Genomic DNA, 21662 nt, shown 5'->3' on the forward strand with positions numbered 1-21662 from the left:
ACTACATCATCAATTGTGATGGAGTTTCTATCCCACGTCTCATGTACACTAGTGTAATTTTCATAGAGCTCTATATTCTCAGGAATAGGTTCTGACGTTGAGGCGTCCCCCAACGATAACCATAACCCGGAAGATACTCATGGGACGGATTTTGAGTCTTAATGATCAAAGGATTGGAATGTGCCAAAGTATCCTTCGAACCCACGGGCCTCCCACGCATCCTAGTTGGGGCCATGACCTGTAACGCCAGAGTGCCACACTCTTTGGCGTTGGCGCCATGCCTACCTCCGTGTAGGGTGGCGCTACGTCCTCTCGTAGGGACGTACTTCCTTGCAGGCATATTTGCAGCAGATGTGTGATCTCGTCACTTTAGTAGGGATCGAGATGAGACATAGTGGGGACAGACCACGACAATTCCTGTCGTTCCTGCTGAACATCCGTGTTCTTATCTCCCCCCTAACGACGGGAAGACTGTCTCATCAAAGTGACATCCGCAAATCTAGCGGTAAGGAGATTGCCTAGCAAGGGCATTAAGTGGCGGACGATTGTTGGAATCTCAAATCCAACGTCGTTGCCCATTCGTCTGAAAGGACCTATCATAGGGCGTTGTGGCGGCGCAATTGGCACATAAATGGCACACTCAAATATGCGTAAGTACGATACTTGTACCCAGTCACTAGCTGTAACGCAGAGATACATTTAGTGGTGGTAGGTCGTAGACGAATTAGCATAGCTGCATGCGATATTGCATCACCCCAAGCGAATGTAAGGAGATTGGTGCGCATTACCAATGTCCAGACTACCATCGTAGTCTTTTCCGCGAGACCATTTGGGTTTGTTCATGGGAATATGATGTCCAACATCAGTCCCAATGCAATAACCATCGAAAATCTTCGATGTAAACTCTCTAGCAATGTCAAATCCAATTGACTGAATATGATGATCCGGGGAGTGAGCCCGTTGTTATATGGTATGTGCTAGGAGTGTAGAATAAGCAGCTTTTACAGGTGGACAATGACACAACACGTGACCAGCGTGTTTGCGTGTCAACAAACATCATGAGATATTTAAACGTCCGCAGGTTGGTTGAATCAGTCCACAGAATCTTTACGGATTCTATGTAAGAACGGAATGAGTATTTTGGGATTATTTGCGTAGGACGGTCTCGGTCCTAATTTCCCGAAGGAACAGGCTTTGCAAAACGAGCGAGGGGCCTTAGAAGCAACCAATGAGGATGTTGGTTGGGCCTAAGCGTCCGTAGCGCTATTAGAAGCAAAATGTGTGACTACATCACCCATCATGGCGTTGGAACCATGGAAAGTGGCATCCATGGCATCTTGACCATGGGGAGAATCATCCTTGGCGTCATGACCATGGGAAGGGACTTCCATGGCGTCATGGCCAAGGGTAGCGCCATTTATGGCGTTGTCACATGAGACTTGGGCGGCCCTATGGCACCTCAAGATGGCTGCAGCGCCAGATGCTGCAATTGTTGCGGTCTTGCTAAGTCCAGGAATCAATTTTCGATTCTTGCTTCTTCTCACTCTGAAGAATGGATGTCCATGTGAAGTCTTTAGTATACGGAGGATCATATCACGACCAGGATGTCATAGTCGGTCATGCCAAAGCCAGTATGCATGTGTCAGAATCCAAGAGATCTTCTCTTATAACTTTATTGGATTTAATATCTCAAATAGTGACATAGAGTACACTAGAGAGACACATAAACTTCTCTAAGATGCGCCTTTGTTCACAATCATTAGAGGTATTGCAAAGGAACTCATTTCCGTTCTCTACATGCGTTTCCGCATGGAATCCGTTGGTTATTCATAGGTGCGATTTGCCCTTGGAGCGTAAAGAGTTTCTGTGACAGTAATCAAGATGCCATTTGGCAAGGGGAACTTGGGCTATTCCATGTCCTTGAATTAATACTGATGGCCCAGCCATAGTAGTCACAAAGTCAATGCTCATAATCAAAATAGAGTCATAATGAACAGAACTCGAAATTTTATTCATAAGCCAACGGAGTACATCATTGTCTCTGAACCATTAGGAGAATCTAACCCAAATGCTAGCTAATGCAAAATGGCAATTGCCCATTACATCTCTTGGAAAAATAAAGACTTAAACAGAATTGGCGATCTATTGATCCCAGCCAGATTTGTAGTCTTCAACCCTTCACTCTAGATCATCTCCTTGATCTTCTTGTTCCACATAGTGAGCTTCTTTTGCTTCACAATATGCTTTGTAGGCGGTGTCAATTTCTTCACGAGCTCTACAAATGTGTGCCCAATGACTGGATACTCCACATCGAGAACATGCATCTCTTTGCTCGGACTCCATTGATTGAGGTGCTTTGAAAGCGTCATTTAGATGGCTCTTAGTGTTGGTGGCGCCACCAACATGGCCCTCTTGCCTCCCTCTCTCTTTCCACGTTGACCTCTTCGGTTCCGTGTTTGCCTATTTTGGCGGTTACCTTCCCAAGTAGAGCGATTATATGGACCAGAACGTCCAGAAGTATCCCTAAGATTAGGGTTTCGCTCTTGGCGCCCTCTCTTAGGGGCGTGACTATAATTGGATTCCGGAATAAGCTCTGTTTCTACGGATCTCGAATTATAGTTCTTCACAAGGATGTTGTCATGCTTTTCAGCGACATTCATAGCTCCAACAAGCTCATGAAACCTTGTGATCCGTCCTGCAGTAACATCGATTCGATAGTTCTTAGCAACCATCAATGCAGAGACGGGGAAGGTAGAGAGAGTCTTCTCAATCAACATCGCATTTGTGATCTCTTTACCACAAAATTTCATTAAGGATTTAATGCGAAGTGCTTCCGAGTTGTAGTCAAGAACTGACTTGAAATCACAGAAGCGGAGGCTATGCCATCTCACTTCTAGGTCAGGAAGCAGGGAGTCACGGACGTTGCCAAATCTTTCTTCGAGTGAGACCCACAGCCTTCTGGGCTCTTCTTCATTCATACACTCGTACTGGAGCAAATTATCCATATGACGAGTCATTAGGATGGTGGCTTTTGCCTTATTTGCCTCTAAGGTTGCTCTATTTGCTTCCAAAGCTTGAGCTTGCTCAATAGTTAGCACGTCCTGACTAGGCTCGAGAATCATATCCAAGATTCCATCGGCCTTGAGATGCTGGTGGACATCACGAACCCACCTGTGATATCCAGAGCCAGTTGTTTCCAATGGAGCGAAGTCCAGTTTGTTCAGGTTATTCATCCTGAAAGAGAACAAGAAATTAGGGTTAGTTTCGGAGCGAAAAAGACTACCACGAAAACAATAGAAATTTCTGAGCGTAGTCGCTTCCAAGAAATTTAGGGATTTCTGAGCGTAGTCGCTTCCAAGAAATCCGATTCCAAGAGGAATTGGATTAGATCTAGACAATGATGTGTTTGTGGTCGATCATAACATCTCAACAAACTCTAAGTTTGGAGGACTCTACAAGCTCCAAGCTTGGAGTGAGCACGAACCCCCACAGTTCGGCTATTGGTCTCCCCTATGAAGAAGAAATGGTGGGTAGAAGAAGGGAGGTTGCAAGTCCCCGAGAAAAGAATAAAAAACTTCAAAAGCGGGAACCTTTAGAAAAGTTTACCTCTTAGGATTGCAGAGGTCGCGGGGTTGCTGGCGTGTCGCGGGGTGCGGAGTCGTGGGGGTCGCGCGAGGAGGTGAGCGTTCGCAGGAAAAGCAAACGCTCGCAAAGGCAGAAGGCAAGCAGGGCTTGCGGGCGCGAGGACAGGAGGCAAGCGGGGCTTGCAGGTGCTGCAGGGGCAGCGAGGCTAACCTGGTAGGGTTAGCGTTGAGTTGTGACGCGGGGATTGCGGGGGCAGTAGTAGCACAGGCGAGGCTAATCCGATTTTAGGCTTATAGCTAGGGTTAGGGCTCGTGCTGATAACGTGTTTTAGGGAAACAGAAATTGGGAGAGAATTGAGTCGTACTTTCATTGATAATAGGGGCCTCTTTATATAGAGAATTACAATGCATAGAATCTGAATTGTACAAGGAAAGGTAATCATACATTGACTAGGAATCTCTAAGATTCTTCTAGATAAATCCTATTACCACTAGGTCAAGTAACCTAGAGTTTGGGCCAGACACATAATCTGGATTTACTTGAACAAATAACAGATAATTATTTATTTTTCATGACTCATCTAATGTTTGGTTGGTGGAAAGGAAATGAATCAATTTCCTTTCCTTTGGAAAAGTGTTTCCGGAGGGAGGGGGGAACCAATTTCCCTCACTTTTTCCTTTCCTTTGGGAAAATGTTTCCCTTCCTTGGCTGTCCCAAACGCAGGAAAGGAAAGTGTTTCCTTTCCCAATGCCCACTTTCCGGGAAACAAACATGGCCTAAATTGTTATTAGTTATTAATGAATAATATTTAAAGCATAATTTTAATATTTTATGTTTTTATTATTTTATTTTGTTTTTTACGTTTTTATCCCTGATGTTAAAATGTAATCTATGATATTTTAATATTTGAGGGTTATAAAGGTAAAAAAAATCAGTTTTGGCTAACAAAACCTCTTCTCTTAATAATAGTGTTATTAATGAATAATATTTAAAGCATAATTTTAATAATAACTTGGGTGGTCATGCATCCATCCTCTAAATGTATAGGGGATATAAAAGGTAAAAAAAAATCAGTTTTGGCTAACAACACATCTTCTCTTAATAATAGTATTGAAGTGCGACTACTTGCACAAAAAAAAAAAAAAAAAAAATACTTACTCGCACCAAAAAAAAAAAAAAAAACGTGAATACTGCCCAGTAGTCCGTCACTGAGGCCGCTTGATTACAAAAGGACCCAAATGCTGCTGACGACGTCGCTTTGAAGAGGGAGAAGAAAACCCAAAACGTTTGCGAATTGCAGTTGAGTTTGATGCGAGTGAAAATCTGAGAAACACAGAGACAGAGAGAGATGCGAGACATGGGTTCGAGGTTTGGTCTGTTCCTCTTGGCAGTTTCCATTCTATGGGCACCTGTGCTCTCCGATCTAGTCATCTCCAAAGTTGACCGACGCGTAACTCTCTCATCTCTCTCTCTCTCACTCCTCATTGCCCGATTGTGTTTCTTCAAATTTTCATTCACGATTAAATCATAGAGATCTCTCCCTTCCTTCTTGTGCATCTGTTTTGTTCATGCTTCTCATTCCTTATTATGTCACAAAGTGTTGTTATTGGTTATATTTTGAAGTTTCGTGTGTGTAATGGGAGTAGTGACAGCTGATTCACTGATTCAACGTTGGTTTGCGTGCAGATTGATTTGACATCACAAATTGCGCGCATCACTTCCACACTCAAGGTACCTGTTTCTCGTCCTTCATTGATTTCTTATTAATAGTGGATGTTTATGGTTGAACATGTTGGAGATCAATGAGTCGTCGATTCGGAATGTCTTTAGCATATTTTGAATTCTTGTTTGTGTTTTGGAAATTGATTTAGTAAAAGAATCGTCCTAAGAATGCAGAGGAAGTTTGTGTTTCTAGACCCAGTTGGAAATTGAATATTTGTATTGAACTCTACTCATAGCATTACCATGAATGCTGTGCAGGTGGAGAATGAGGGAAGCGACTTAGTCACCGAGGTTTTGTTGGCATTTCCGGATGTTCAGGCAGAGCATTTGGCACATGTGGCGGCAACCTCCAGTGTAGGGAAAGGAGGGAAAGGAAAAGCGAAAGGTTCTAGTACTAGCTATGCTGTTCAACCTGTTGACCCTAAAGGCATGCCTGCTTCCTTGACTTTTTACTCGGTAACTTTACCAAAGGGACTGGGCAAGGGCGAGAGCGTAACCTTTGATGTGTTGGCTGTTCTCACCCATACGTTGAAGCCATTTCCGGAGAAAATTACGCAGGCTGACATTCAGCTCCTAGTGTTTCAGGATACTGCACACTACCTCTCTCCTTATCCAGTCAAGGCACAAACACTCACTGTTAAATTGCCTGATGCAAGGATTGAATCTTATACGAGAGTAGACAATACAAAGAATGTTGGTTCAGAGATCAAATATGGTCCTTATGAGAATCTCCCTCCCTTTTCATACTCACCTATCGTTGTTCATTTTGAGAGCAATCAACCCTTTGCTGTTGCTGAAGAGTTGGTGCGAGAGATAGAGATTTCCCATTGGGGTAATGTTCAAGTGACAGAGCATTACAAATTTGTCCATGGAGGTGCCCAAAGCAAAGGAGAATTTTCAAGGTCCTTGTTTATTTGCATTTTCTTGTCAATACTATGCTAGCCGGGACTTTGGAGTTTGATTTTTATTCTTGGCCATTTTTTCCTGCAGGCTCGATTATCAAGCCAGACCTCATGTGAGAGGTCAATATGCCATTAGGCGTCTTGTTGCAAAGTTGCCACCTAGAGCTCATTCTGTCTATTATAGAGACGAAATTGGTAATATTTCAACATCTAACTTATGGAGTGATTCTAAGAAGGTAATAAATTTAAGTTAAGTGACCTATGTTTATAGTTTTTAATTTCTTTATTCCTGATTTTGCTTAACTCTTCTATGTGATTGCAGACAGAACTAGAAATTGAGCCTAGGTATCCTGTGATTGGTGGTTGGAAAACTGCATTTACCATTGGATATGGTTTACCGCTTCATGACTTCTTATTTCAGTCTGATGGAAAACGCCTCGTTGACATAACTTTTGGTTGCCCTATGAATGAGGTGGTCATCAACACTCTCATTGTGAAGGTTGGTAATGTGATGATTTATTTAAACTAGTTTTTCTAATCCTTTATTCCTCAACTTGTGCCAGCTACTTTATTTGTTAGAACTTGGATGGCTATACTCAATTGCTTTCGTATAAACTACTTTTTAGTGTGTAGGGTGTATCTTTTTGTATTAGAGAAGCATTAAAAGAAGAATTGTAGTAAGATTATGTAAAAAAAGACATTTTCTTTATGCTTAATTTTGGGATTGCAAACCACAGGTTGTTCTGCCTGAGGGTTCTAGAGATATATCTGTATCTGCTCCATTTCCGCTGAAAGAATCAAAAGAGGTATTGTCGACTAAGTTCTGATGTCATCCTATTCACTCTTGTACATATTTTTGAAAAGTTTTATTACATCTATATCAAAATGTTTTTTTTTTCCTTTTCCTTTTCTTAGTGGAATATGGGTTATTCTTTTTCTAATTCAATACTATGACGACTCTTACAGACAAAATTTTCCCACTTGGATATTGCTGGTAGGCCAGTGGTTGTACTGGAAAAGACTAATGCTGTGCCAGAGCATAATCAGAAATTCCAGGTATTACTATTGCAGTATTGCCTATTTCTAATTAACATAGCATGAAAAAATGGATGGTTACAAAATAGGGAAATTAATTTTATATACATATATATATATATATCTATATCTATATCTATATAGACACACACACACACACACATATTTTTAGGTAAACGTTATAAATGGTCCCTGTGGTTTAGGGTGATGTGTGATCTTGCACATGTGGTCTCAAAATGTTTAATTTTGGTCATGTAGTTTAATAAATTGATCCATCTTTTGTCCAAATATCAGACATTCGTCCAATTCCATTAGTATGCACTCACATGCTCATCACATGAGCGGCTAATACTGTCTTTTCATTTTAAAACATATTCATCCATTCTTCTTCACCCATGTTTCAACTGCATCTCTCGTCCCCCAACTAACTGTTCCTGAGAACACTAGAAGCAATTGAAGAACCCTAGTTGAATTGATACCAGATTAAGCTTCAATTGCTATAGGGTTAATCACATCACATTGGGCCAAGAGAATTAGGGCAATTTGCTACAACCTCTTCTTCCTCACTACTCTCACTACCTCAGTACTCTCCTCTTCTTGCTTCATGACTCTGCCACGACCACAAGTGCTAGATGAGGTTGAAGTTGCAATGGCCAAAGGGACATGGGTCTCCTCTGTTTTTTTTTTTTTTTTTGATGAAGTCACAACTGGTTCTTCTTCTTCTTCCGTTTCCCAACCCAAAACTTAAGATCCAAAACCCAATACTATTTCTAGGTGAGATTGAGAATCAGCTGAAGTAGAGATTAAATTGACCTTGAAGAACCGGCCAGGTTGAACCTCTCATAAAAAACTTGGAAAGTTTCTGGAGAGGAAAACCACCCATCAAACATGTACTATAAGACCTTCTTTGTGTTTATTACCAAGGTATGAGAGAGAAGCCCTCGTCGTTTAGTGGCATAAATCTCTCCTTTGTAAGTGGGAGATCCTGAGTTTGACTCAAGGACGACCAAAGACACTTTTGTGGAGTGCCGATTATGGCTTTCTAATTTATAGTAGCATGTTTATTTATGTATATGTTTGCTAAGAGAAAGACGTTAGTGGAAGGTATATTGGAGAAGAGCTGCTCTGTTTCCTGCCACTTATTGCGGTTATCTCACTCGTACCCGACGACTCTGTCATATTGTTGTTGCCTTTTTGTCCCCTTGTTCGTTTTCTCTGTTCTTTTTTTTTTTTTTTGTTCTTCTTCCAAGACATTGTTATTTCAATATCATGGACTGTACACATCCCAGTTCATAGACTTTAGAACTTCATTTTTATGGAGATGGGTTCTTTTAGTGTATGTTTCTGTGCAATTAGTAATAGTTATTTTAGTCATAGGCATTGTTTTTCTCTCGTATAAAATTCCAGGGGTGGTGAAGAAGGCCTAAATTCTATAGGGGTGCTTGGTGCTTGCTGTTTTTTGGGTCATTTGGCTGGAAATAAATCAAATAGGGTTGGGGATGACCAAGAGTATTCAAAAGGGATAGATTAAGTTTTGACCTTCCCTTTGGGCTCGGGTTCACTAGTTTTTCTGTAAAATATATTTTAATTAATTAATTTAGCTTTGTTTAGGCGGTTTGCTTGTTTTATCAGCTTTGTTGGGTGAAGTTTTGGCTTCCCCAAGGGTTCTTGTGTGTCTTTCTTGTCCATGCCGTATACTTTTTCTTTATTCTAAGCAATGAGTCTGGTTTCTTTTCGAGAAACAATGAATCATCTCCTTCTGATCATTTTGATAAACAAACGACATTCTAGGAGTTTCCAAAACATTTACCGAAGTGAGCTTCTCACTTAATTAATTGCTTATGTTGATCTGTGGACCTGTTTTGGTATTCCCTTATAATTGTCCTCCATTTTATGTTCCTGCTTTTTTAATGCTTAATTTGCAGGTCTATTACAAGTTCAACAGCCTTGCGATGCTTATGGAACCTTTGATGTTGATTTCTGGATTTTTCTTCCTGTTTGTTGCCGGCATTGTATGCATGCATGTAGACTTGTCCATCTCCAAATCTTCTGCTTCTTATCTGGCAAAACTACAGTGGGATGAAGTAAGTCATTTCTTAATCAGTTTCTGTTTATAATTTAGAAAACATTTATTTATTTACTGCTGTGTTGTTCTAGGTGCAAGCAACAATTCAGCAGATTCAACATATTATCAACCGAGGCCTCGTGATACATGATAAACTGGAAGCATCTTTACGTGATCTTTCTCGGACAGGGGACATCCAAGCCTGTAAAGCAGCACGAAAAGCAGCTGATGGTTCGTTGAAGGAGCTTTCCAAAGAGATTAAGCCCTTGTTGGCATTCTTGCAATCATCTCAGCAGGCTGCTCACATACTGCCCAAGGTTGGTTTGCTTTTCGATTGTTGCAGTTATATATTTGTAGAGATTTGGGTAAATAAATGAAATCTCACTGAACATGATGTTTGGAATGAAATATTTGTAGAGATTTGGGTAAATAAATGAAATCTCACTGAACATGATGTTTGGAATGAAATATTTGTAGAGATTTGGGTAAATAAATGAAATCTCACTGAACATGAAGTTTGGAATGAATCTCAAATGTTGGTCTAGCTTTATTGACGTTGGATGTCGGAAATATATTTTTTGTCTATGTACTATCGAACATTCAATTTAATTGGAAATTATTTCTCTGTGCTTGGTATTTCATGTCATGCAGAGTTGTAGACATTTTATCACGCTGCACATCTGTTAATTATTGTATTTAATATTGCTTGTTTATATAGGTGGAGGAGCTGGTGACCAAGGAGAGAGATTTGGAAGAAAGGTTAATGGCGAAGCACTCTACTATAGTGGATTGCTACGAGAAGAAGTATGGAGGAAAGGAAATTGAAAATCGGGTTGCTTCACAGCTGCAGAAAATCACTGCCTTGAGGAAGGAGGTTGACGATCTTCTTGAGTTTATTGATGAGATATAAGAAATGGGCGCATTTTTTCTGCGCTTGTTATAAATTTTCTTCTGGAACTAGTTAATGATTTCAATAGAAGACTTAGGTAATTTTAGTTTTATTTTTAAGTACATTGTACTAAAAAGTTGAGGATTCAGTTAATTTTGAAGAACTTAAATCAAACTCAGGCGTCAAATTAAACAGATACATTTGATATTTCTAGCTACCAATGAAAGGTTAAAGACAATCTCTGCGGCAATTTTTCTCGTTAAATTTTGACTGATCTTTGTTGTATTGACTTTTGCTTCTTCCTTTCCTGATATATTGAACTTGTTTATAAATCAGCTTTATATTTTTCTTAATTGCTTGCGGCATCTTAATTTGGCATAACCTTTTGACAAGCCATTCTCAATTTGGCTTATGCATGTCTGATCAATGTCTGCGGCACCACCGCCACAAGGAGCGAAGAAAAGTTTTATCTTTCATATGCTTGCAAGTGAGATTGGGAGATTTGGCTCATGCATAAAAGAAAGCCATATTAATTAAGGCTCCGCCTTATGATCTGCAACACCACCGCTCCAGAGTAAAGGAAGAGAAAAAGCTTCAATTAGCTATTTGTTTGTCTTCCTTTTTAAGTCCCAGCTGGTAGCTTCGACATTAAACAAAACTCATGCTTTCATAATTTAGTTTTGCTTAAAGGCTAACACAATCTTTTGGTTTTATTGTCTGTTGAAGTTATCTGTGTGGAGCTCCTTTCGTTTTCGAATTGCAAAGAAATTAACCTCAAGGCTCAAAAATCACCGTCGTCAAGAGAAAAAGGACTGCTCTCAGAGTCTTCCAAGCTGCTTTGCTGCTTTCTCCTTCTGCTTTTCCACGCTGCTGTGCTCCGTTGTGTCCTCCTCCTTTTATTTGGCTACAAGGGCCTTTTTATATTCAGCATGCTTTGGTTGTCGAGATTGAATGGATCTCACCCATTTTAGTTTGAGTGGGAATCATCTTCTCTGTAAAGACCACGCCAGCTTGTATTTATCTTCTATTTGATTTCTCTGTTATGTGGAGTCTAGGAGTTTCTTTGCAGATAAGCTTGATGGAATCATACTTTCCTTCAATTATATATTTCGTTTGGACTTTGAACACAGTCCTACACTCCTACGTACTCATTTGCTTTTAGTCTTCTGATAATCAAAGCAAACTATAACTAGCTTTATGAAGAAACCCAACAGTAGCTAAATTGCACAACTATTTGAATTAGTATGATTGCATTATTTTAAGGTTTGCTGCAACTATTTGGACTGTTCCAATTTAGCAAATATAATACACGCAAAAAGGTATATATTAAAATGTTGATCACTTTTTTTTTTTTTTTTTTTTTTAATATAACATGCCTCTCAGTCTTTTTTTTTTTTGAATATAACATCCTTCCTGGGAAATGGACGTCAAAGTACATTGCTGGCATTTATCTTACTCTGTTATTTTTATTTTCCTAGGTTGCTTATGTAAAAAATGATCCAAGTGGTGGAAGTGAGGTTGAAACATCAGGACCTGGAGGATCTGTACCAGACTATTATCCACTATTGGATATTACGGTTTTACATATGATTTTCAATTTGTTAATATTTTTGGATGAATTGGGGATTAGGTTGAAAAGGTTGATAAAAGTGTCAAGGTTACAGTTATTGAGGAAGACGACGAGGACTGGTCGCTTCCTCCCTCCAAAGTTACTAACAAGTTGGGTGATGATTCCATCTTAAAGGCCTTAGAGGTATTTTCTTGTTCTATTAGTTATTATTTTTCAGTGAAAAGCATTGGTAATTGGATTCTGGTGCTTGTGTTACCTCTGTGGGAAATGGTTTGATCAAGGCATCTAGCTATAGTTTTGAGTTTTAGATAATTTTGTTTGTATCTAGTTGATTGTGGATTTCAAGATATTTTATTCCATTAGTTGTCAATTTTTTGAAGAGTACATAAGAAAATAGTTTATATGCATGATAACTGCCCACTTTTTACATAATTGAAGATATAACTTTCATCATTCATGTGGATGCCGTGCTTACTGATTGTACTTTCTGTACAGACTAGTCACTGTACTTTATATTATAGCTGCTGTTTCAAATCTTTTTCTTTATAATGGATGTTGGTATTTGGTTTTGTTTAATTATGAATCAACAATCATTTTGGTTCTAATTCTGCTAAAGCAATGCCTCAGACCCTCAGTGGGTGTAAGCTTGTTGTATTGTTTATATGCAACTCTTTAATGCTCAAATTACTCAATGTCATAGTTTATTAAGTAGTTGATAATCAATTTGTTCCTAAGTTAGCTAGGATTCAGGTTAGTTGTTTTATATATGAATTAATGTATAATATATGATCCAAAAACACAACCTGCAGCTAGAGCCGCCTGGAAACTGTGGTTCAGCTTTTTTCAAACCAATCTTATGCACCTAATTAAAACGTCAAGATTTCTTTACTTCTTAGGACACCATGTAGCTCTGTTTAACATGGTAGGACATAACCTCCTTAAGTAGCTATATCCAGGTGGAATTAATGGAATTCACCTTAAATAGTAAGGTTCCATTATTCCTGTGCATGTCGGCATTTGAGGCTAGAGGAATAATAGTGCTTTTGAAGGAGTTGAGCATTCTTTTAGGGAGATCAATGTCAACCTATTCAGATGGTTATTTGAGTAACTGCTTCTATGTTCTTCCTTTCTATTTTGTATATTTTTTTTCTTTCAACCCTTCTAATATTTTCTGTCTACATTTATGAGTTGTGTCTGCTCATGCCTTCAAAGGTTGATCTGCTGATGCTTCTTAGCTGCAGTAGTGTTGATTTTTTGTCAAACAAGAGAGCTTGATTGGTTTCTTGCATAACTGATTGTTGATTGGTGATGTGATTAATTTTCTGTGCAGCTATCTATCGAGCTACTCGGGAAGTTTACACTCTCAGGTCGTTGAACCAAGGTCAGTTTTGAACTTTTGATTCAAGCTTGTTAATGTTTTATGAAGTTCTTTTATGTGATCCAAGTTCAGTTTTCGCAACATAGGACTACCATTTTATGCTAGACATGATGACGTGACTTTGACATCTTGATTCTCTACTTTAAATTGTTTCTACTATGCTATGCATTTTTCTAGTTCAAGCATATTGAGATATGTTACCTGGGTTCAAGCTCAAGAAACCTTGCATTCAATTACAACACCAACTATAACTATTGGCAGCTTACCTTGTATTTATTTGAGCCACACTTGAGCCTTACATGAATGTTCTGATTTTTTTTTTTTTAATGTTCTGATTTTTCTGTATTAGTTTTAGAGTGTTGGTGGTCTGAAAACATATAAAGAGGAGCCCCAAGGAAATCATAGACAAGCCATCATGGAAAAAGAATGGGCCAAATATGAAAGAATGGAAAAAGAATGGGCCCATTCTAGTTTAACTTAATCGCATGGCCTGTCAAATACATCAAGGTGAATTCGGCTGTCAATTGAGGTACATTAATACATATTCTCTTTTAATTGTTCTGTTATATCTTTCTTTCGATTCTGATGTTAAACTCAGACTAATCGTAGTAATGCCTATCTGGTATACTCTCTAGTAATAATCCCAGCTGTGCTCAATCTTGCATTGACTCTTGTTTATAATCTCAAGGTTTCTTTTAATTGTCCTGTCATGTCTTTCTTTTAATGGTTTTGCAGTAACTAGAAAGTTTGATTAGTTTTTGGCTCGGTAGTAATCTTGGTTAGTGTTTTTGTATGTTTAATGAGTTGGGTTTACTTCAAGTTGGGATTTCGATTTTTATTTAACTGCAATGTGGTTGTGATTATTGCTGTTTGATTCATTAGTTTGTTTGGGATTGGAATTTGGTGGTGTGATTGATGAAATTGATGACCGAAAGTGGATTTTTTTTTTTTCCTTTTTTAGTTATGCCGAGAGTAATGAAGTTGTATCTAAGACAATGCAGACTCATTATGCTCTTAAGGCTGAATCTTTGAGACCCATGCTGGTTTGGAAATTGAGAGTAATGAAGTTGTATCTAAGACAATGCAGACTCACTATGCTCTTAGGGCAACTCCAACCTTGGGGTGCCAAACCAGATTTTGGGCCATTTTGAGACTTTGGATCTCCAACCATGTGTTTTTGGGGGGTCTGGTCCTATAAATATAGGACTTGGACTCATTTGTAGTCTCATATTTGAGACTTTTCCAAGACCAGGACTCGGTTACTGTACATGGTGGCCAGCCCACTTGCTGTCTCAGCCCAAATGCCGAACCAACGCGCCGAGAAGAAGAAGTGACGAAGACGCGCGCGCCAGCTGAAGGGAAGAAGAAGCACGCGCGCCACGGCGCTGGAGAGAGAACGCACGCTGCTTTTTTGTCTGCAGATGTGGGGCCCGCCTCTCTGTTCTGTCCCCTGGTGACCGTTGGAACCCCCAACGGTCATGAAATGATCGGTCCTGATTGATCAGGTTTAAAAATGGACGGTCCGATGTGCATTTTTTTTTTCCTGAACGGATCTATTTTCGATCTGATGGCTCAGATTTGAGGGAAAAAAACTCATCTACGGCTCTTATTAATTGAAGGGTTATTATATCCTTTTTGTTCCAAAAAAAAATAAAATAATTACCAGAAAATTAAGGGAAAAAAATCTACCCGTTGGAACAGTGAAGTGTAGGAAATTGAGACCCATGTTGGTTTGGAAATTGAAAGTCCAAATCTTTGAGACCCAAATCTTAGAGCAAAGTTAGTAGAGAAGACCAGGGACCTGCCCATTTTGAAATGAAGGGAGGGAGATTAAGGTGTTGGTAGTTCTTACTAGTTCTGTTTGATTATGAGGTCTTAGACTCTTAGCACTATGGCAGTGGATCCTGCCACGAATTTTGGTATGGTATTTGTTTTGACTTTTATGGATTATTCATTTGGACTGATTGAAGGACCAACTTCACTAATTCTTAAATTGTTATTGCTTGTCTTTGTAGGCTCTATGATGTACGACTTCTTTATGGGAAATGGTTGGCATGTGGCATCATATCAAGCTATAATCAGCCTAAGTACTCATGTAATCAATCTGAAGACAATTCTAATCTAGGTAGCATGTTCTATATTTGAAAACCAGTTTTTTTTTTGAAATAAGGGCCGGTGCGGCTGCCCTCAAGTCTTGATTAATGAAAACCAGTTTAATTATATTATGATTTTGTAATATGAAGTTACTTAATTGATATAATTTACTATATGAATGCTTTTGTTTACTATGCTTGAATGAAAGGGTTTAATTGAAAGTATTGTCTATTAGAAGAGTGCATGAATACATCTTTTATGACACGCAAAAAGGCCTTTTAAGACACGCAAAATGGTCTTTTACGGCACACAAAATAGTGTTTTACGAAGCGCAAAAAATGATTTTTACGGCGTACATTTTGTGTGCCACAAAAAAATTTGTCTTTTACGACATGGTCTTTTACGACACGCTTCTTTGTGTCGTAAAGTTGTCTTTTACGGCGCACATTGTGTGTTGTAAAAGACCAGTTTTGCTGTAGTGAACTTGTGGTCATGTAATTAAGTGCAAGTGTTTCTAGCAATTGAAAAGCCAAATTAATATAGCAAATGTAGCAATTTAGCAATTGGTTATTAGGACAGGGTCATTTCCAATATAGCAAATATTGAAAAAAAAAAAGAAAAAAGAAAAAGGATTTACGAAGGCATCATTGCAATGTCACATAAACCACCTGGCTTATCCACATTTCTTTGAAGTAGGAAATATTCATCTTCATCACCCCAGTTCGGGCCCTAAGAATTCTTCACTAAGTAGTCTGTGTCATCTTCATCTCTCCCGTACCCAACAATTGTAAAAGCGTGATAGCTACGTTTTTTCATTGGTAATGTTCTACATTCTCCAAATTCATCTTAATTTGTGTACACCATTTTTGTAATACATGATTGACTTGGTGACCTCCATTATGGCTGCGATCGGTTGTCTAGCCACATATTTCTTCATACGATTTTCATCATTTGCAGGTATGGCTACGTAACCAAATACATGCGCATAAGGATTTCTTTCCAAATTGGCGTTGCATGGTTGGTCCTGTCGATGAATGGGTAAGTGATCTCCCGGTTGATTCCGTAGTCCACTGCATATTCAAACCCCGCTTGTGGGTGACCACCGCCAATTGTGCCATTGAGTCCCCAATAAACTCTAAACTTCCATCGAGATCTAGTACAGTCTACAATTTGTTGAGAAGACAATGCAACTAATTCGCCTTTTTCAATTTTTACAATTCCTTCGATTGCTGCTGCTGCTACCAAATCCCAACAAGTATCTGCATGTGCATAGATGTGTGAAAAAAAAAATCAAAAGAAATACATGTCAGTAGCTGTTAGGAGTAAACAATTTGTCTATTTGATCTTTTTTTTTTTTTTTGGAAAATTAATAAATTTATTAGAGGATTAAAAATAAATTTTTGTAGTTGGGAACTATTTGTCTATCTGATCATTTATTTTTTAAGTAGTGTAGCTGCGACATAATTATTATTCTTACCCTCTTGTTGCATTCTAACTCCAGTGACAGCTCCTTCATAGACCCAATTTTTGTAGTCAGGAACCCAATTGTCGAACACAGTAGAAGTATTGTAAGAAATCTCCGGTGCTTCTAAGGGTACTCTCACGCAACCTTTGGGGAGTTCATCACCGGTTTGATCACCAAATATGTTCAGCGCAGGTTCAGTGTTATACTTGGCTTGCCATTGCTCAAAGTTTTTCTTGAAAATTTTGTAACGCCTCTCCTTTTCTGAATTATTGGAGTAGACGCGGTTATGCTCGGCTATCCACTCTTCAAACTTTTGTGTAATATTGATTGTGGATTTCTTGTATTTTTCAGACGATGGTAGTACTCGGGATGATGCAATTGTCACATTTCTTAGCTTTCAAAGAGATTGAAAAGGAGGAGGATTGCCACATTTCTTAGCTTTCAAAGAGATTGAAAAGGAGGAGGAAGAAGAAGAAGGTGGCGGATGAACAAGAGAGAAGATAAGGTGAAGGGTGTGTTTTACAATGTGATTGTCTTGTATTTGTATAGTCTTGTCACACAAATCCTCCTCTCCACCAACTTTAATTTGAGTCTCCAATCCATTTCGGTGAAGAATAGTTTGGTCACACAAATCCTCTTCTCTACCAACTTGAGTCTCCAATCCATTTCGGTGAAGAATAGTCTTGTCACATGAATCCTCCTCGCCACCAGCTTGAGCCTCCAAGCCATTTTGGTGAAAAAAACCTAGTTCATACTGGCTTTGAATAAGTCTGAGACATTCTTGAACATGTTTCTAGGGTCTTCTTGAACATTCTTGAGAGTTCATTGTGCATTATGGTTTCCCAATCCAAGTTGGTTAAAAAGTCATATCCAAATTAACTTTGTACATGTGGTCCACAAAAGAGTCTTTATGAGAGAAAAAATATTAAAAAATGATCTTATATGCAATTAACCCTATTTATTTATGTTTAATATTTCATTTTTGCATATTTATTTTACAAGGGTAGAATCATATATTTTTTTGTTGGCAATCATAGAAATTTATAAAATAAAAGAGAGAGCAGCTAGGGTGACATGAAGCCAAGACTTTTAAGAAATTAAAAGATAACCAAAACATAGGCGCATAATCGATTAAATCAAAGATCAAGACGCACAACAGACGCAGAGATCGAAATGACAAATTTAAAAATGTGTAAGTGAAGAACCAATCTTTTTTTATTTGATCTTATTATTAAATTACGAGAGATGCTAAACCCTAAACCCCATCCGGCCATCCTAATTTTCCAAAAAAAAAAAAAAAAAGACACTGAATTGTTGTTTTTGGTCTCAATAGAGCTAGGTTGGAGATTTCAGTCTGTTCTTCACTTCCATCTTTTCTTGTCCTTGTACGTACAATGAAGAAATCTCACTTCCACTCCTCACCCCTCCCTTCACTCCGTCGCTTCTACCTCTTAAACCCCAAGCCCCTCTCCTCACAACCACCACCACCGCCGCCGAACCCAATTCCACAACCCTCCGATTCAACCCAAACCCAACTCCTAAACACTCTTCTTTCCCACAAGACCGATCCCAGTTCCGCTCTTGACCTCCTCAAACGCGCCGAAGCTCACCCAGGCTTTGTCAACGGCGTCGACACCGTCGCCGTCTTGCTTCACATCTTAATGGGCTTTCCAGAGACTCGCGGGCGCGCCAAGACATTGCTTAACCGCTACGTTTCCGGCGACTCCGGCCCTCCTCCTCCTCCTCCGGCAGTCTTTCTCGATCGTTTGCTGGACTGCGCAAAGAGGTTTGGTTTTGATTTAGATTCTTGGGTTTTCAGTTACTTGTTGAATAGCTATGTTAGAGCCAATCGAATAGGGGATGCTGTTGATTGCTTTAATAGAATGGTGGAGCTTGAGATATATGCTGGTGGTGTTGAATATATGAACATTGTGTTGACGGCATTGGTTCGGAGGAATATGTTTGAGGAAGCACGAGAGTTGTATGGTAAAATGGTTGACACAGGAGTTGGCGGTGATTGCGCCACTCTACATGTCATGATGCGTGCTTGTTTGAAGGAGGGGAAGCCGGAGGCGGCCCGGGAGTACTTTCGGAAGGCAAGGGGGAGAGGCATAGCAGCTGATGCCGCATTGTATGATGTGGCAATTGGGGCTGTTTGTAAGACTCCCGAATCGCGTTTGGCTTTGGTGTTGTTGGGTGAAATGAGAGAAATGGGGTGGGTTCCTTCCGGGCGTACGTATACTAGTGTGATTGGGGCGTGTGTGAAGCAGGGGAATATGGTGGAGGCGCTAAGGCTCAAGGATGAAATGGTGAGTTGTGGGGAATCGATTGATTTGGTTGTTGCTACAAGCTTGATGAAGGGTTATTGTGCGCAAGGGAAGTTGGATGCTGCTTTGGATTTGTTCAACATGATTATGCAGGATGGACTTATTCCTAGCAGAATCACTTATGCAACTGTGATAGGATGCTGCTGTAAGAATGGGAACATGGAAAGGGCATATGAGCTTTACACCAAAATGAAACAGATGGGTATTTTGCCTGATGAGTTCATTGTGAATCATTTGGTGCGTGGATTTTTGAAATGTCGGTTGCTTGAAGATGCGTCTAAGTTGTTTGACGAGGCAGTTGACTACGGTATTGCAAATGTCTTCTTGTACAATAATTTCTTAGCATGGCTTTGTAGGGAGGGTAAAGTAAGCGAAGCCCGTAGTTTATGGGATAAGATGATGCGTAATGGTGTGATACCTAATGCAGTTTCCTACAACAACATGATACATGGCTATTGCAGAATAGGGGATATGGATGGTGCAAATAATGAATTTTTGGAGATGACACAAAGGGGTTTGGAACCTACTGTTTTTACTTACTCTATTTTGATGAATGGGTATTTCAGGAACGGTAATGCCGAACGTGCTTTTAATGTCTTTGATGATATGGTGGATGCAAAGAAAATCCCCACAGGCTACACAATTAACATTGTCATTGATGGCCTGTGCAAAGTTGGCCAGACATCTGTGGCAAGTGATCTTTTGAAGAAATTTCTTGAGAAGGGTTTTATTCCTGGATGTATGACTTATAATAGTATTATACATGGGTTTACCAGGGAGGGTGCCATGAATTCGGCACTGAATGTTTATAGAGAAATGTGTGAAGGTGGAGTCACTCCAACTGTTATCACTTACACCAGCCTTATTAATGGGTTATGCAAAAGCAATAAGATAGATCTTGCTTTAGAAATGTGGCATGAAATGAAAAGTAAGGGCATCAAAATGGATGTTACAGCATACTCTGCTATCATTGATGGGTTTTGCAAAAGGCGAGACATGAAAAGTGCCCGCGAACTTTTCTCGGAACTTCTGGAAGTTGGTTTATCTCCAAATACAGGTGTTTATACTAGCATGATTTGTGGCTTCCGGAATGTAAATGACATGGAAGCAGCTATTGAGTTACATAAGAAAATGATAACTGAAGGCATTCCATGTGATGTGAAAACGTACACTGCATTAATCAATGGACTGCTAAGAAAGGGTGATTTACAATCTGCATCAGATCTTTACTCAAAGATGCTTTCGAAGGGAATTACACCTGATATCAACACATATACAGTTCTAATAAATGGCCTTTGTTGCAAACGACAATTGGAGAAGGCACGCAAAACCTTGGAATACATGAATAGAAGGAGAATGACTGCTAGGGTTCATATTTATACTGCTTTGATTGTTGGGCACTTCAAGGAGGGGAATTTGCAAGAATCGTTTAGGTTGCACGATGAAATGCTAGACAAAGGCCTCGTACCTGATGACATTACTTGTGATATTCTTATAAATGGAAAGTTCAAAGGCATAAGTGCTCTTCCGAGGACTTCATGAGTCTAGGTACTGGTCGGTTATTGTTTGATCATGCTTCCAACTTTTGTTTGCTCATCGGGTGAGAAATTACTATGACCTGGAATGTTCATAGAGTCTCTTTCACATCTCTTTGGGAAATATTATTCCAGGCTTGACTTTTATGGTTGTAACATTACAAGTGGAATCAGTCATCTTCATTAATAGGAATCTCAAATAGATTCTGAAATCTGAACCTGCTACCATCCTCTTCATCTATCGGACTGCTGCTGGAAATTGGATGGAGATGCAGCTCAAAGGTACAAATAGCTTGGATTTTATCCCTTCTGTCTTTTTATTGTAGTTCATCATGTTATGGTTGTCCTGTTGCACAGATTAAGTTAGGTTATTTAACACCCATAATGCTTTGTATTTTGCAATTGAGATTTGTTGAATTGTACCTAATATGTGATACTTACAGTTTAAATGTTGAGGTGTTTTTGACTATAAACTGACCTTACATCCAAGGGCGTATCTAAGGGTGGTGATCGAGGAGGGTCAATTGACCCTTTGACAGTCTGAATTTAGCTTTTAAATATCAATTTTGTGTTTCTCTTTTAAATAATCACGGAACCACACAAGTCAAGAAACTTGGCAGCTTCACTCAATCATTGCATGACAAAACACAAAAAAAAGAGAACCAATTTATTGGCATGGAAAAGGCAAATGGTGAGTTGGGTTGGGTTGGGTTGGTTTAGACCGTTTGGAACTTGCTCTCCGAAGATTAGTAGGTTCCACTGTCCTCCACCCTCTTGGATTCTCCTCTTGGTTTTCTGGTTTTTTCTTATTTAATCACTAAACAAAAACACACACACAAATACACACACTTCTCCTAGTTATAATTTCATTGTTTAAGTGTTTGCTGTCTGAGAATTCTGAGTTTAACTGAGTTGAGTAAGTGAAGTGGGTCAGACATGAGAGTGTTGACGGTGGTTGAAGGGTTGTTGGAAGAAGCTGTTTAAACCCAACTCACTCTTTCTCCATGTTTCTTGATCTCGATCGAGTTTCTGAGTTGCTCTGGATCTTAATCTGCCAGATTATATTACTAAATTTCTAAAACTTGAGGCTGTAAT

General features: G+C 39.3%; 2 protein-coding genes across 2 annotated transcripts; both read left to right on the forward strand.

Annotated features, from left to right (window-relative positions):
• The first annotated feature begins 4812 nt into the window (after positions 1-4812).
• LOC133743455 (dolichyl-diphosphooligosaccharide--protein glycosyltransferase subunit 1A) lies at positions 4813-10462 on the forward strand. Its single transcript, XM_062171398.1, has 10 exons — positions 4813-5035; positions 5272-5316; positions 5566-6209; positions 6298-6445; positions 6532-6708; positions 6947-7015; positions 7176-7265; positions 9170-9328; positions 9402-9626; positions 10028-10462. Exons 1-10 carry the CDS (start codon positions 4934-4936, stop codon positions 10217-10219), a joined length of 1851 nt encoding a protein of 616 aa, XP_062027382.1. The 5' UTR covers positions 4813-4933; the 3' UTR covers positions 10220-10462.
• Positions 10463-18032: 7570 nt separating this feature from the next.
• On the forward strand, positions 18033-21488 carry LOC133741798 (pentatricopeptide repeat-containing protein At3g54980, mitochondrial-like). The gene has a single exon (XM_062169518.1). The coding sequence runs from the start codon at positions 18100-18102 to the stop codon at positions 20572-20574; it is 2475 nt and encodes an 824-aa protein (XP_062025502.1). The 5' UTR covers positions 18033-18099; the 3' UTR covers positions 20575-21488.
• The last annotated feature ends 174 nt before the right edge of the window (positions 21489-21662 follow it).

The sequence above is a fragment of the Rosa rugosa genome, chromosome 4, assembly GCF_958449725.1.
Source record: "Rosa rugosa chromosome 4, drRosRugo1.1, whole genome shotgun sequence".
NCBI classification, from domain to species: domain Eukaryota; kingdom Viridiplantae; phylum Streptophyta; class Magnoliopsida; order Rosales; family Rosaceae; genus Rosa; species Rosa rugosa.

Coding starts and splice junctions, on each gene's coding strand:
- LOC133743455 (XM_062171398.1), top strand. CDS start 4,934: ATGCGAGACATGGGTTCGAGGTTTGGTCTGTTCCTCTTGGCAGTTTCC. Junction 7,016..7,175: donor CGCTGAAAGAATCAAAAGAG/GTATTGTCGACT, acceptor CGACTCTTACAG/ACAAAATTTTCCCACTTGGA. Junction 9,627..10,027: donor CTGCTCACATACTGCCCAAG/GTTGGTTTGCTT, acceptor TTGTTTATATAG/GTGGAGGAGCTGGTGACCAA.
- LOC133741798 (XM_062169518.1), top strand. CDS start 18,100: ATGAAGAAATCTCACTTCCACTCCTCACCCCTCCCTTCACTCCGTCGC.